The sequence below is a fragment of the Ictalurus furcatus genome, chromosome 4, assembly GCF_023375685.1.
Source record: "Ictalurus furcatus strain D&B chromosome 4, Billie_1.0, whole genome shotgun sequence".
Classification (NCBI taxonomy): Eukaryota; Metazoa; Chordata; class Actinopteri; order Siluriformes; family Ictaluridae; genus Ictalurus; species Ictalurus furcatus.
In genome coordinates this window covers 12,069,947-12,087,122 of record NC_071258.1, presented here as the reverse complement: position 1 = coordinate 12,087,122, position 17,176 = coordinate 12,069,947, and the positions used below count along the sequence as shown (strand labels likewise).

The 17,176-nt window shown below is 40.9% G+C and overlaps 1 protein-coding gene across 1 annotated transcript in view; it reads right to left on the bottom strand.

Moving 5' to 3' along the window:
* Positions 1-260: 260 nt before the first annotated feature.
* The window catches only part of nup93 (nucleoporin 93), a 33,560-nt gene continuing 16,644 nt past the window's right edge, over positions 261-17,176 (bottom strand). The window contains exons 4-22 of the mRNA XM_053622989.1: positions 15,426-15,488; positions 14,138-14,266; positions 11,157-11,231; positions 9,478-9,570; positions 9,172-9,311; positions 7,781-7,913; positions 7,428-7,585; positions 7,152-7,317; positions 6,413-6,506; positions 5,274-5,465; positions 4,515-4,641; positions 4,103-4,175; positions 3,967-4,011; positions 3,528-3,644; positions 3,312-3,430; positions 2,297-2,414; positions 2,104-2,187; positions 1,858-1,986; positions 261-1,003 (exon numbers count right to left, since the gene is read on the bottom strand). Coding sequence (XP_053478964.1) covers positions 893-1,003; positions 1,858-1,986; positions 2,104-2,187; positions 2,297-2,414; positions 3,312-3,430; positions 3,528-3,644; positions 3,967-4,011; positions 4,103-4,175; positions 4,515-4,641; positions 5,274-5,465; positions 6,413-6,506; positions 7,152-7,317; positions 7,428-7,585; positions 7,781-7,913; positions 9,172-9,311; positions 9,478-9,570; positions 11,157-11,231; positions 14,138-14,266; positions 15,426-15,488 — 2,166 coding nt within the window. The 3' untranslated portion in view covers positions 261-892. The remainder of the gene's footprint in view (positions 1,004-1,857; positions 1,987-2,103; positions 2,188-2,296; positions 2,415-3,311; positions 3,431-3,527; positions 3,645-3,966; positions 4,012-4,102; positions 4,176-4,514; positions 4,642-5,273; positions 5,466-6,412; positions 6,507-7,151; positions 7,318-7,427; positions 7,586-7,780; positions 7,914-9,171; positions 9,312-9,477; positions 9,571-11,156; positions 11,232-14,137; positions 14,267-15,425; positions 15,489-17,176) is intronic.

Genomic DNA, 17,176 nt, shown 5'->3' with positions numbered 1-17,176 from the left:
ATGTGTGGCATCGGCCTGATTCACAACACCAGCTGCAGCACACACACCTTATCCTCACGTCTGCTTCTTGATCGAGTCTTCTGGGTTTCAGATGGTCATCCTGACAAACTCAACAGATCATGACACACTCGCTTTCTCATGCAGATGGTCTGTTAAAATTTTTTTTTAATGGCCATGTCCATGTGATTTATGGCTATTTGGCTATTTGGCTATAGTATCAAAACACTGCAATAACAAAGTGATGAACAGTAAAGTAACTACAGCAACTCCAGATGATAACATTAAAATCCAGAACAAAACCAATTTTTTTTTTCTTCAGAACTCTCCATCTGTTGAGAGAATGTCACTTCCTCGTTTAGACAGCCCAGTGTACAAACTTAAAGCAGTCAGTCTTTTTTTTTTTTTTCATCTAGAAATGGCTTGTGGTTAACCATTATAGCTGAGAAACAGGTGCTGGTGGTCTCTTACAAGTCAGTCTCAATATAAAAGTATTAATATTCTGTAGAAATGTGTGAGCAAAAGGTTATAACCATATGGAAAGTTGTTTATCAGATTGGACTATGGTTAGATGAACTGCATGAGAGATTACTGGGATAAATGATTTCATCAGAAAATTATGACAAATGGATTTAAAATGAAACAAAACATAAAAGGTAAAAAAGCAGAACTTAAATGAAACAAGGTGGGGGGGGGGAGCGAAAACAAAACACAAAGTAAACTGAAATTCATTTTTTTATTTTTCAAAATGATGGAAAAAAGAATACAAATATAAATTCACACAATGAGGTATGATTCATGAAGAAACAGAATTGATGGGGGTGGGGAGTCAGGGGTTTACAAGAGAAAGAGAAACTGTGGGGACAGTCTCTCTCTCTCTCTCTCTCTCTTTCTCTCAGTTCATCAGGACTTCCATCTGTACCAGCCTGGCATTGGTGTCTCCAGCCATGCGGTATGGGATCATCCCAGCAAACGTGATCAGTGCCCGGGCCTGGCTGCGCAGGATCTGTGCATATAAATGTAGAAGACACACTGCATTATAGAAGAACATTAAAATAAAACATTTCACTAGCAGTTTGCATTTCACTTCTATGTATAGTGCTCTGGGGAAAACCCATCAGATGTCACTGAGACTGAATTCAGGAAAACAGCCAAAAATAAGAACAAAAAAGAAAAAAAAAAAAAACAAACAAAAAAACAAGCCAGAATAAATAAATAAAAAAAACAAACTGAAAACAAACTCATTTTACCAAAACACCATAGCGTTCAGGATTATTATTCAGGTTAATTTCGAATTTTGCCTTGGCTTTTGCGCACGTAAAGATCACATATGGTAAATACAAAATCAGTCTACATAAACATTGCTAGCTCAGGGTGCTTTCCTTACACAGTATGCATCACACTTTAATAAAGTTCTTGGAACGTTACACAGCATAGTGCAACAGACATTAGCCTAATCAATTCAGTTTGTAATCTGACAATAGTGCTTACACACTTTGTACGATGACCGTGGACTATGTTTCTAAAATGGCTACATGACCCAAGACCACGATAAATGAAACCGATGAGACGGTCATTGATGTAGATTGTGCTGATAATCAAAGTGATTACTCGTTTCCCGTTATAAAATATTTGCCAATAATGTTTTCCAGTAAGCAGAAGCGTCTTCAGGTGGAACGTGAAGGGCTTTTCCAGGCTGTCACACACCTCTTAACATTTGTACATCAGAATACATGTTCAAAATATTTCAAACGACTTGACATATGTTTCAACGCCAACAAGGTTAATGTTAAAAACAAGAGTGTAATAACTATGAATATATCTAGCTGCTCTAAAACAATTCTGTATGGTTTTCCCCACCGAGTCTCGGTCCTCCAATGTGCGCTGCTGTCTGCCCGGAGTTCCCGCTGTCACACCCTTCAGGCGCTTGTACTGTGTGAACAGGATGTTCATAGTGGCAAGAAGCACCTCGGATAAATTGTGTCTGACCTGCAGGGAGTGAGAACGAGCGGCACGAGCATCCAGACCACAAGATAATATTATTAAATTCACAGCTGAATTTCATGCAAAAGATTAGTCAAGTGTGCAGAGAATAAATACTCTTACCTCATCGCTGAAGTTCCTGAACGCTGCTACCCTCTCCTCTACTTGGTCTTGGCTCAAAGGAACCAGCTTTAGCTTCTCCATTACCTGCCACCCACACACACACACACACACACACACACAAAAGGAGAACGTTATAAAAGTACGAGAAGTAGCACATTGAGCAGTTCTGAAAACAGACTCCATCTTAACTCACTTCGTACGCACGGTCGATGTGGCCGGCGTGGTATTCATCGAAGAAGGTCATGAGGTCCAGGAGTAAGTAAAAGGTACTATCCACACACTTCTCTCCACCGATACCGTTAGTGCGGTACCTATAGCCACAACATCATCACAATAGCATCGCCTATTCAAGGCTTATCCAATGAACATATCCAATGAACACGTCCAGCAAGATTGAGACTTAAAGGAAAAATCCACCTTTTCATCTTCAGAATTAACATGTGATCTTCTGTAGCAGGCAATATTTAATTTGTAATGAATTATTATTATTATTATTATTTTTTAAGTTTAAACTTCATCAATGGTCTGTTTTCATTTTGATGAAACAGTTTCCTACATTACCCACAATGCCATACTAATTGCCAATAGTGGTACCGGGGGATTTAGCCCTTGCTTCACGTTGATCTAAAAAGAGCAACGCGGCAAGACTTTTAGTACTTTAGTCTGTCCAGCTCTCTTACTTGCTCAACTGAACACCTTGTGCACTGAAACAGATCAGGCTCTGAAACTTCGACTTTCATGCTAATATCGGCGTCAACGGCATCAAAGTTCTCGTAGATCGTTAATTAGCAGAGCCGAGTTTCAGCCATCACTGGGTCCTATATACCCTGCATTGCATTCTGGAGTCATTTCTGAATATTTGTTGTCTCCGCTACTTCTATGCTGGATTTCTCATTAATACGAATTTGAATGTCACTGGAAAATGGTGAGTAATAAAAGAAGAACTGTCTCAGACCCCGCCCCACGCCCCCCAACCAGGAATTAATAGCAAAATTTGATTCTGAGTTCACAGAAGTTTTTTTTTTCTCCTCGGAAACACCACTGTAACCGAACTAGCAATGCCCCCACGTGACATCAGCGTGGCAGACTATTGCTAACTTCTCAGAGGAATAATAAAAATACATGTTTAACGTGTTTCAGGGTGGAGTTTTCCTTTAAGTGTGTTATAAATGAGAGTTTTAAAAGGTTCACTGAGAGGAGAAACGTACCGTTCAGCGATACCCAGTGCCATGTTCTTGAGTCTCTCTTTGTTTGACTGTGGCGCGCTGACCTGGGCAATTACTGGACTCAGCAACTTATTCATCAGTTCCAGCACTTTATCAGGGTTCTATCAGTAGCAAGGAAAAACATACAGCAATGCAACTTGTTCTTATACACACGGCATGCTGATACAAGTGCACTTTCTGTGTCATGGTTTCACTAACCTTGGCTAACTCATAGAGTTTGACAGCTTCCTCAAACAGGCCCTTGTTCTCGGCCTCTGAGGCCACTTTAGTGATGATGGCTCGCGTGTCTCCGGCAAACTTGTCAATCACACCAGGCTGAAAGGATTAACACAATCCCTTTTTTCTTTTTTTTTTAAAGAGACAGGCAGCATTTCAGGACACACGTTTGTATTTTTAAAATGTTGTCCACCAAAAGAACAAAGGACACATTGTACTTCATGAGTGCTGAAACAATAGGAGGTTTTTACAGCCTGTGTAGAGCTGAATGGGTACAATAATGAATGAGCATGAGTACAATGAGCTGAAATAAAGCTCCGGGAGAAGCTTTGAATAGAGGCATGATTGCCGAAAGTGTTGTTCCAATCGCCCTGCAAGTTATATAATGCTACGAGGCAGAACACAGAACCTAGAGGCATACCTTTCTACTTCCATCTTTTTCTAGCCTTCCCAGAAGCATGTCAAACTGTAAAAGGAAAAGGCAGGTTAAGAATTCAGAGAAGTGGCGCAATAAAGAACAAAATGTCTGGGATTTCTGAAGCATAGCCCCACCCTACCTCACGACTCTCAATGACCAGCTCACTGATGCAGCGCATGAACATGTTCTCTCCTTGGCTGTCTTTCTCGTTCCTGTCAAGTACACGCACAGTCTCGCTTATAACAGGTAAGGACATGATAATAAAATGGCAAACCGGGTGGTCTCCAGAAACACTCAAAACATCCGTGTGTGAGAAAATGGCTTAATTATTCATGGAAATAATCGCAACCCCGAGCTCATTCTGAGCACACGCATAAAGTCCCTCATGAATTATTCATCCCTTCTTAGAGAAAGAGAGCAATTCTTGCGCTCAAGGTGAAACGGCTTCTAGTTAAACCGATCCCTTTTCAGGAGAAAAAATGCTCAAATCAAACGTTCTGTCTGAGGACAGGTTCACAGAGGCTTGTTTAGGCTTAGTGGGATGTACGTACCGCAGGAAGTAGAAGTACTGCAGAGCCTCTCGTGGGTCTGTGGCCTCAAATTTACGAGTGTAGAGCATGAGGAGGCGGATGAAGTTTAGTCGCCGTACCATGGGGGGATCTCCTGGTTCCTGACTCACTGACAGAACAAACAGGATCGTCAATCAACACTCAATAATACAGCAAATATAGAATTAATAATACAAAACATTATCTGTATTAATTTTTTCATGTTTTATTCCATTGTTCTTGAAATGAAAACTGAAGAGGCATCATGCAAAATAAGCCACATTTCCAACCCCTTCGATCCCCTTCGATCAGGTCTAATATCTTAGATCTTACTAATAGTAATGCTATTCTTATTAAAATTATTTTTTAACTTAAACAAAATGAAGCAATAAAAATATGGAAAATTTACCTAAATAAATTAATTTAAAACATTGCACTGAATGCTTCTTATAAAAAACAATTGTAATTCATCTGGTAATGTAGCTAAACACATTTGCGTTGTTTTTTTTTTCCCAGTTTATCTTCCATAAAACCATCTCACAAAGGCTTGCTTGTAAATCCACACCTCCACCACTCTGGGGTATTTGTAAATGGGTGGTGTGCCAATTATTATTTTTTTTAAAAATGATTAAAAGCCAGGATCAATTCTTCATTTCAAATATAAACTTTTGAACTTTTTATAAACGTATTTACAACACACACACACACACAATACCAAATATACTGTGCTATAGTATTGGTACAAATCTGACACCACCGTACATAGCTGTGCGCTCTGTCCTGATGATTTGAGAAGTAGTTTAAGTTCGTAGAGGGCGAGGGCAACGTGCACGGCGTGACTGCGCAGACGCTCCAAGCGGAAGAGGAATGCTACCGCTGCCTCAAACTGCGCGGTCAGAAAAAGCACTTGGAAGTATAGGAACGGCTGCTGACTGGCTGAGAAATGAGACTCGCCTGTGGAGAACAATTACAACAGCGATTAGTGCTGCAATGTGCTGAGAACATTTAGTTTGGAACAGTATTGATACACGACCCACAATGATGTTGAGCCAACTTGCAGATTGGAAACGTTTAACGCTGTAAAAATAATGTACACCACTGCAACATTGCCCCTACATTTTTAAAGATGATCCAATATTAATGAAAATAGCATAAGCATAAGTATAAGCTATACAAGTTATCACTGTGCATCATCGAAAAAAATACAAATCAAATATAATATAATTTGATTATTTTATATATATATATATATATATATATATATATATATATATATATAAAAAATGAGCATGTGCAACTTAAAGAAATATAAATGCTCCTTAAAGCTAGTAATGAGTTCCGCAAAAGTCCTCCACGGCTGTAAAGCTCTTAAAGAGGCTGCTTTGTTTCCATTCGCATGAGCTGAAATAATCCGCTCTCATTTAGGCTGTGATTCAAGCTGCCTTTTATAAAAAGAGTAGTGAAAAGAGATGCAGCTGGAAGTGGAGCGGCCCTTATCAGCACAAGTGTTTAATGCGGCCTAGTGGTGGGGCATCGTGAGAGATAAGCTCGACTCATCAGGCAGGTGGGGAAAATATAGTGCAGCAGTGCCTTTTAAAATGCAGTGAGAGGAAGTTTTATAGTCAAAGAGAGAGAGAGAGAGAGAGAGAGAGAGAGCTTATCTAGGACAAGCTAACAGTTGGAGAATAAATTTCCTCCTCCTGAATCGCTTCCTTCAAGACGGGTATGAATCGAAGCATCAGCTGGTGATTTATTGCCTCGATGCTTTGTTTCGACCTGAGCGTCTAATGTTTAGGGAGTGCTTTATGAACTCAGTTGGCCTGAAGAGTTATGGAAATGTACATGATAAATTGCAGTATGATTGAAATCTGGAGAAGCTGAATTGTGGGCCTGCATCTTACCATAGTCCTCCAGGAGCTGTTTCTGTAACTGGGCCAGAGTGAGTCTGTCCTGTGGAGCGCTGCTTCCATCTTCGTCAAAACACACCTGGTTCAGCTACAGGACAGAGCAGAACCACTGCTTAACATTTACCACAGCATGATACCCAATATTTTATTATTATTATTAATAATAATAATAATAATAATAATAATAATAATAAAAATCATAATCATTCCTTTTTTGCATTTGCAAACAGAAATAACAAATAAAATAAATAAAAATTGTTAAATAATAATAAATAAATAACTATATAGAAAACACTCAAATAAAGTATTTCAACAGTTATTTAAAAAACAAAAAAACGCAACCATGATATAAAAAGTAAAAAAAAAAAAAAATAAATTCCTTCTTATAAATGTATTAATAAAAGGCTCCGATTAATACTGAAGGATACTAAAACAGTGTTGTTGCTGTTACTGCTACTCATAACTATTAGCGTTTACACCATCAATACGACCGAACAGTAGAGTTTGATTTTGTATTGTTTAATGTTTACTGTACAGCTTGTTTAACTTATAGTCTATTGTCTGTATTTATTGTATCTACAGACTACAGATGTGGAAACTCGATATTTTCCTAAAGCTACATCTGTCTGTGATGTAGAAGAAGGCAGCACTTGATATTAAAACGTCTATGTAGAACATAATCTGTATAGCACTATAATCAGAAGCCGTGGCAGAGGAAGAGCCAGAGTTTTACCTTGAGCCACAGATAGTCTTCTGTTTTATCAGCCACCTCTCCGTGGTTGTCGGCGATGTCACACTTGCCGATAATGCAGTAGACGGCGCGCTTGTATGGATCGGCGCTATTGCGCAACACACGCCGGTAATGCAGTCGCACTTTATTCTCTGTAGCTGGCGCCAGGCTGATTGAACATCAGTCAAAACATGTTGCTTAAACATTATGTTGATGCACACATAGTAAAAGAACAGTGACGCTGCTTTGAGTGTGTGCCGTGTTTCTAGGTGATCTCACCGGCGGTCAGGGCTGTTCATATACTCCTGGAACCAGGTCTTAAAGTCTCCCAGCTGGTGCTGTGCACGGTTCACCACCTGCATGGCTGCAGCCAGGTCTCCACATCGCAGGCAGTAATAGATCAGAGCCCACACCGGATGGCCCTCCACCTCGCCATCCTGTCCCCCCACACACATACAGGAAGTTGGTCTTTCAGGCTTCTTGCATTTTCTTGCGCACTTTTTACCAACACGTCGGAACTAAGAAGCTTATTTGCTCACGCTGGGAAAATCAGTCACTTTGTTATCTATGGTATACACAGGCAGACACTAGTGTGTGATGTTGAGGGTTGTGCTGCAGTGATGGTGCAGTACCTGCATGCTTGGCAGCGGGCCGGGAAGCTTGATGTTGAGGAAGCTGTGCACAAGCTGATAAGTGCCAGGTACTCCACCTAACTGAGCCTGGTGCAGGTTCCCAAACACAGTCACCATGGTGTATTTCTTATAGCTGTGAAAAGAGGTCATGATGTACGAGTTACAGTTTACCTTAGCACAACGTATTGAAACGTTTAGAGCAGTGGTATTCAAAAGATTCTTTTTAGGCCAGGCCCCTCATACAAACTTCCTCATACCTGTATACCCATAATGAGCATCACAACTCTCTAATAAAGCAAAATATAAGCACATGAAGCAACGTACACGATTAAGAATTTTCTAAAAAAAAATTTTTGTTAGATTTTTTTACACTGAAACTTTACTTTTTACAACGTGCTGAAAATGGCTGCACCTTGCTCTTAAATGACTAACAGGATTGAAAGTAACTGGGCTAAATGTTTTTTTTTTTGCAAGCATACAAATGATCAAATACACAAAATGTATCTAATACTAGTATCCAACTAGTATTCAAGCTAATGACAGGAGGACATGCACTTAAAATAAATGTCTTAAATGTAATAATCTACCATTTAGGTAGCAGAGTTCGTCCTTTCAAAGTGATCTCAGTCAAAAACACAATATCGTTGAAAATAACGGGAAGTGGGTGGGGGGGGTATGGGGGAATGAAAGAACTTAATTTTCTTCTTCCCATAATCTTTGAAATGAAAATTTGGATGATGCAACTTCCTGTGGAATTTTGTGACTTCCATTTGATAGGGATGAACGTGTCCAGCTTACAGGGCTGGCTGTACTAAAACGTACATTTTTATAACCTGTAATGGACAGCTCATGGAAAAGCATTTTTCAAGCATGAGATGTTAAATGGATTGATGCAAAAATAATAAGAGTTTATGAAGTATTTATTTCAAGGTAAAGTGTAGATATCGTGGGCTGGGACAACCTGTGTTGTTTACCTTTGCTTAAAATGTCTTTTCCTTTACTTTGGAGATATACATATATTATATTATATATAAATAAAAACAAAATAGTACGACACAAATGACACAAACACGTCGCACACTAGCGCACAGACTCTGCTTTACATTCTTCTTCTAAATAAATGAAAATTTCATGCCTTCGTTATTTTTGGTTCCTGCTTTTTTGCATTTTCTTTTCAATACTATATCTTTATCCTTGACACATTTACAGACAAAAAGCCCATGTGCGTGGTCTGCACATCATTTTCTCGTAGTTCTCCAATAAATGCAGAAACACAACATAGGCTTGTTTTATATATTATTAAAGCCATATATGAGTATCCCCCCCCCCCCCCCACACACACACACACACACACACACACACACACTCTCTTCTCCTCTCTGCTCTCTAACCTGTTCTCCAGGAAAGTCAGGGCCTGTCGGACAAAAGCCATCTGCATCTCCACCGAGACGCGACTTTTCAGTGTGTCTTTGGCTGGCACCAACAGCACATCCGTCATCTGCTTCACCATCAGCCACATGTCAGATACATTCTACAGACATGTGCACGCACACACACACACACACGTGCACAGTATTAAACAATCGGACACACTGTTGTAGCTAATAAATCATCATAATGCAAATGAACACTATCTTTTAAAATCAAATTAACAACAAAAAAAGCAAAAGTAATCAGCAGCTATGACTGGCACTTACCTTATCATCCAGACTGTCAGCTACCGATGCACACAAGTCCCCCAGGTTGGGCTGAACGTGTCCATTTACAATCTTCTCATTGAAAACATAGATCTGATGGAAAGAGGAGAGACAGCTCACACACATACCTATGCAAGGTCACATGCCAGTCTGCGCTATGACCTTGCAGTAAAGTATTGGATGATAAAAAACAAGGTGAAAACAATGAAAATGTTTAGAAGGTCATTGAAAAAAAGGACAAAGATGAGAAACAGGACCCCGCAGGCGATATGGCGGCACATGGCGACTGCGGAAAATAAAGAGGCAGAGAGAGAAAGATATCTCGCCTTTGTGCAGGGACTGAGAGATTACCCACAATGCCCCGAGCCAGCTAATCAATCTTTTGGATCAATCAGAATGCTGGACTTGCATTACATGACCTGATTGAGCCTAGTCAAATAGAATGAGCAGACAGTAGAGGAGAGCTTACGTGGACATATATATGCTTAAATCAACGACTTAATGTACAATGCAAATGTGCAGTTCAGTAGAAATAACAGCCTAGTGGGTAAGAAATAAAACACAAGACATGTTGTTATAAGAAAATAAATCAATGACTATGTGGTGTGATGCGACCCACCTCCGAGCTAATTAATAATAGTGTTTTAATCCTCTCATATAACAGAAACCAATGGTTTTGACGCTGTCATTTTATCCATTTATAGATACTTAGTTACAATTACATTTATATAGAGCTTTTACAGTTTTACAGACAATCAAAGTACATAGTATTGGGGGAATCTCCTCAACCACCACTAGTGTGTAGCATCTACCTAGGATGATGTGACGGCAGCCATAGTGCGTCAGAACGCCCACCATACACCAGCTATTAGTGGAGAGGAGAGAGTGATGTAGCCAACTTAGGGAAGGGGATTATTAGGGGAAAGAAAAGGGCAATGGGGGAATACCCATACTCTTTTATGAGAAGTGTCCTGGGATTTTTAATGACCACAGAGAGTCAGGACCTCGGTTAAATGTTTCATCTGAAAGACAGTGCTGTTTTTAAAGTATAGTGTTCCTGTCACAATACTGGGGCATTAGGACCTACACAGACCACAGGGTGAGCACCCCCTGTTGGCCTCACTAATACCACTACCAGCAGCAACCTTAGCTTTCCTCAAAAGGTCTCCCATTCAGGTACTGGCCAGCCTCAACCCTTCTTAGCTTCAGTGGAAAACCAGGCAAGAACTGCAGGCAGATGGCTCTGATTATGTTGTTGTGGAATGTCCACGAAACAAGTTATTTCCTGTTATCACTTATGTTCTAACAGCTATAAACAGTCATTCTCCTTTTTTCTCTTGAAGTAAATAAGCCCAAAAAACAAAACACAACACACAGCTTGTCATGTTAGAGAGGAACCCTAAAGTTACGGTTACAAATCCCGGACACTGGAGACTCCTTCCAAAAATGCTAAATAAACATCCCTTTACAGAAAACGCCATATCAACAATTATTTTTAACAACATGTGTTTTTAACCTGTTGATGTGGAACTGTTGTCAGAGTTATGCTGTTATTGAAATTTAATCATTATTAAAATTCACCTTACGACCATTCAGATTTGAGATTTCCAAAGTGCTGTGGTACAGAAATAATATATATTTTTAAAAACAATATTCAAATACACATGCAGTGCGTTCACCTGTCGCCCATAAGCCACCTCCACACTGTCCAGAGCGCTGCGTCCAGGAGCTCCCACGTCACTTATAAAACTTGGCTGTGTGGAGGAAAAAGAACACAAAAAAACAACAGTAGGTGGTCTGTTTAATTTATTTGCATGTAGACTTCCACACCAGAGACAACACTAAAGTGCTGTGTATTTGAAGCTGTGCATGGTATGAGGGTATGAGAAGTGCAGGAGCTGCGTTATCTCGCTCTCTAATATGTTTTCATGTAAACACAATGATCAATGCAGCATGAAATCCACTGTGGAGAACATAACCCACGCTCGAGTGCACATCGTTCACAAGCGCTCGTGCGTACACAAACGTATGCCTTAGGCCAAACAAGAATTTACTTCTTCAAAAGAGTGACAATTTGTCTGGATGAATCACATATCTCAGAGTATAAAAGGATTATACAAGAAGTGTGTTGTTTAAGAAGGAACAGACTGCGAGCGTCGGGGATGCTCCCAGCACAGGAAGTGAACAGCAGGCCATACATGGAAAATTTAACTGCTAATTAATAATTAAATGTGGTAGAAAAAAAAAAAACAAAAAAACACAAGCACACGCAAACACACAGACACAAGCACACATGGCCTCAAAGGAAAATGAAACAGGGCAACATCTTGAATGTTCTGGTAGATACAAGTGTGTGTGTGTGTGTGTGTGTGTGTTGTGATGGAAATTTTAAATGACATGATTTAACAAACATTAATAATGCCGGCCAGACTCAATCCAGGTCAAAGCAAGGGTGCAAGTGAAATACATTACTGTGTCCACTTTGTGAATCCCTAATGGCAGCCATTTTAGGAGTCTATGGGTGTGTCCAAAACATACAATACGCTGCATTCACATGCGGCATGTCCAAATCAAGAGCCTGCACTGAACGCTGTCTTCTGAGATACTTTATTTTGGCCGGTTTTTTAAAGGCACAACACGTGTATACTTCAGGATCCTACATAACCCACGCAAGTCGTCAAAACAGTCAGCGTTATATGGTGTCAGAAAACACAAGGAACAGGGAGCAGTTTGTGGACAAAAAATGTAATTTTTTATTACTTTAAATTGTATTTCTGACAGGTAATACCTGTTATATCGCTACTATTTTAATACTCATTCTATCTCCCCCCCAACTGTACTTTACTCCATCTAACCTAACCATTAGTGTATGTTGGTTTCTTAGCAACATGGTCACGTCCGCTGCTTTCAAAGGGCGTCTCAAACCATTTCCTTACTGACACTGTGCTAAGTGTCAAAACGTTGTCTTTTAATGGCACTGATATATAGGACAGCGTAGCCTGCAAGGCATCAAGTTACCTGCCTTCTGCTTCAGACACACCCAACCTCCAATCATGCTGTATGTAGGTAGGTAATAACACCATCAGAACAGCATAGTAATAACAATCATAGCGTATCGTATCATAAAGGCCAACAGTTAACGCGATCTGCCAGCTTGACGTTAGATTCGTTCGTGTTAGGCTGAAGAATGGAAGATTTTAGAACGTCATTTCATGACTAAATTCATAATGTCAATATGTGCACGAAGCAAAGAACGAGCTTTTCTCCAACAATTCGACATTGTTGTTTGTTCGGGTGAGACAATTCAGCTTGAGAAAAATGATATCTTTGTATAGAAGGTAGTGGGGCTGTCAAATTATTTTAAAAAATCAACTTGGATTTTAAATGATCCTATAACTATACATTGGCATAGAGCAAATGCTAGCAGCATCACTACTCTTTGCAACACAAATTACAGAAGGTAAAAATCGTGTTGCTTTTGTTTAATCATATTATTATTATTATGACAATAATTTGTCCTTGTTGATATCCACACGTCAAATTATCTTCAAGAGGGTTTTTTTTAAATTTTTTTTAAATTTATGCCTCCAACATACAGTTGGGCTAAATCCCAAATAGCGTCTTTTTCACTATACACGTTTACTGCTGAGGATATAATACTATAATGACTATATTATACAATAGAAATACACCCAAGGGAAAAAAGAGCGACTCCAGTAAGAAAATTAACTACTTAATTACATGCATTTATTTAAGCCTTTTCCTAGGAACATAATGGACTTTTAACCAATAAAGTTTAGGAAATGCATGACAAAAACTAGAACATCGGATCTTAAACGTTCAAACTTGAGTAGTAGTCAAACTAGTTATGTTCAGACAGCTGTAGAAGGCAGCACATTAGAATTCAAATGTTCTTCAAAGCATCGCTTGCCTTCATTTAGATGCAGCAGAAATCCAACGAGAGGTGTGCGTGGGACTGTTATTTTAATCCCACTCCCGCCCACACCGGAAGGAATCCAGGCCACACACATCAGAAGGCTAAAGGACATACACGATATGGTCAAAAGTATGTGGACACCTGACTACCACACCCATATTTGGTTCTTCCCCAAACTGTAGCCACAAAGTAGGAAGCACAAAACTGTATAGAATGCGTTTCCCTTCACTGTGACCCAAACCTGTTCCAGCATGACAACGCCCCTGTGCACAATGCAAGGTCCATGAAGACATGGTTTGCCAAGCTGGGAGCGGAAGAACTCGAGTGGCCGGTATGGAGAGGTGAATGAGCAAATCCCCACGGCCACGCCCCCAAATCTTGTGGAAAGTCTTCCCAGAAGAGTGGAGGTTTTTAAACAGCAAAAGGGGAGACTGAATCAGGAATGGGTATTGGTGTGATTGACAGGTGTCCACAAACTTTTGGCCATATAGTGTAATAACACACCATAACGACCTAAATGTACTTCTGAATGAATCCTATTTCCAGCACATTTTATTACATATTCAATGCCATCACTGCATGCAAACGCTATATGTGGTTTGAAATTAACATTTTACCAATGACTATGTGTGTGACTGTCTGAGCACTGGTGTGTGTGTGTGTGTGTGTGTGTGTGTGTGTGTGTGTGTGTGTGTGGGCATGTGCTCATGCGTGTTTATAGACCTCCAGATCCTGGCTGAAGTCCAGTGCATCCTCGCCTGCTCCCAGTAGGGTGTGCAGCACTCTCTGCTTCACCTGCTCCCACTGCACCAACATGGACTCGCGATGATATTCCTCCGCCAGCAGGAAAGTCTGAGAGAGATGGAGAACACGAGTGAAGGAGGAGAATGAGAAAGACCAAAAAGCTCTATTGAAGAAATAGGTTAACCACCATGCGATGCGTTAAAAATAGCCGGCAGAGGGAGATGGGAGCAGCCTGGACCTGTGTGTGTTTACAGCGCACTAAATACCGACAGCCGTGGCCTCACAACGATCGCCGTTTCCTACTCCATTCGGGCCAGAGAAAAAGAAACTGAGAAAGCTCAGCAATGTGCTTTCCTGTCTAATGGAAGTGTGCCACTAACTGGGTCTGCCTTCATGCCTGCTACAGATTTAGCATATACTCTGATTGAAGAGACCTTTTTGTCCATTTCACGCAATCCCGAAGGACCGACGTGTGGTAATTGCGAGTGCTCTAATTAAAACGGCTTCTGAAACTGCAAAGGAAATCTTTTATGGAACAGAGTGTGTTAGAGGTGGGAGGGGGTGTGTGGGTGTGGGTGGGTGTGTGTGTGTGTGTGGGGGGGGTGTTCTGCAAGGTGACATGTTACCACCAAGTCGAGGAAAAGCTCAGGAGTGCCAAAGACACATGGAGGTTCTACGCTGAAGGATTTGATTAGCTAGATTTTAAGCAGAATTCAGTCCCAAAAAAACCCCAAAAAACCCAACAGAATAGCTTGAGCTGTTCTGAATCCTCCTTATCATTATAACATTTTAAGAAAAGATACCAGCTTTGCTAAAATTACTTCCTGCTTACAGCAAATAAACGTCTAACGTGATACTTTTTTCCTGCATCAAATGCGTCTCTATTACAGACAAGTAACAGAGATCTCTTACCCTTCCCAAATCAGAGGGTTTAATAGATTAAGTGGGGAGATGGAGGAGATATTGACCCGGCAGAAGCCTTCTGATTCACTGAGGGATAATGGCTGGTGGGTGCGTCCTATTTTTACTCCACTGAAAGCTGCTGAGAAGTTGCAAGTAGAAGAGACTGGCTTTGACATCACGCCTTCTCTAGTATAAAGTAAGATGGGGGTTTTTTTTGTGCATGATGCTGCAACTTAGTGGCCCCGAACCCTTTTTTTTTTGTCTCTTAGCATAGGACAGACATTATAAATGCAAATAAAAATAAATATATATTCAATATTTGTGTGTAGATAGAAAAACTGACTGAAGTGAAGCGGAGACTTACCCTGCGGCGAGACTCCTCAATAGCGGACAGCAGTGCATTGTCTCGCTCGTTCTTCAGAAAGCCCTGGAAAAAAAAAACAGACACGGCCTGGAGGTTAAATGTGCTGCAACCTACTTTTCCCCTCTCAGCTTACAGAGCACACGCCCTCTCTCTGTCTCTCTCGCCTTACTTCCTTGAGCATCTTCGTCTTCCGAGGCACAAAGACGTCAAGGGACGCAGAATTGGCATCGTTATCAAAATCGCTGTTTAAATGTTTTTTTTTTACTTGGAATCGACACATAATTCGCTACAATGCAATTCCATTCTTCCAACATGGTGGCGCCAGACTAGCTTCGTTTACTTCGTTTCAGTCTAGAAGGTTCTGGAAATGCTGTGCACTTTCGACAACCTGCTTTTTACACGCGTTCGTGTATGACGAGCCACCCACAGCGTGTCTAATTGATATTTGCAAGAGCGTTACCACAAAGCTTGATTCGGGAGATTTTTAATTTTTTTTGCAACCTGTAAACCAGTTCCATCTGCTCTGCTAAACATGATAAAAGGTTATTACATAAACATCTTATAGTTTTAATATGACACCGGACACTTATTCTCAAGCGTATGTGTGTGTGTGTGTGTGTATGTGTTGGGGTGGGGGGTGTTTTCATATGTCAGTACACCATACATTAAAATATTCTCCATTACCTTATTATTAGTTTATTTTTCACAAATCAGATCAATGGAACTCACACCGGTTGCAAGCTACGCTTGATGGGACTCAATGATTTCTGAATACAGAAAGAAGATCTTCAAAACTCGACAACGAACAAGCGCCTGTGTAGCAAACCCCCTGACGCAGGCACTGAACATACATCCTCGCTCGCTCATTTCAGTGAAACCCTGTCTGCTGTGACTGGAGACAGGAAAGGACTCTTTGCAGACGAAACGAGCACATTCGCTCTCAGTGCAGAGCCGCACGCTGGCACCGAACAGCCATCTGCAGCACACACGCGCACAGTGGGGGTTGGGGGTAGCAGGGTACACATATCTGAGGGGAAGTTGACAATGGTCAGCTTGGAGGTTAGCATAAAGAGCATCAGAATGCAGCTGGGTGGGGCTGAAGGATGAAGCGTTTCCAAAAACAGCGACACCGTGCGGCAGCGGAAGCCTTCAGGAAGCCGGTAGACGCCGATTACATTTTCTAGAATGAGGCTTTTAGTACAAGATACTACCTATAATCTCATTATGTCTCACTGTCCTCTGAGTCATACCAACATACAGAATAATGTCTTCTTACAAAACACCACACCCTTATTTAATCGCATTATCGCTTCCTTTAACCATATTCTCAACGGCCCAAGAAGTACTTCCCTTTACACGTCTTCGATCGCACCATACGGCCTATTGGCGCCTGTATGAACTCATCTATTCATTCTCCATCCTGTGACACCTCAGGAAGCTTCTCTCACCCTGCCCCCTCACTACCCTCTGACTTCTCGAACCAACCCTAATACCCTTTTACCCCTCCCCCCCACGGCCCACCTTTGATAGACAGCTACAAATGAGGACCGATTTACTGTGACCTGGGATACCGGGGAGTGGAGCTCACGAGATGGGTGGAGGCGGAGCTTGCATGGTTCTCAATCATTCTAGCCTGAAACAAGAGCAGTGAAGCTCACTGCTGGTTTTTTTGGCCAGTCATTTCTTGCTCAGTCATTGTGGTCTTATCCGCCACCTGACCACAGGAGACTCTAGCGCCACCCGCTGTCCAG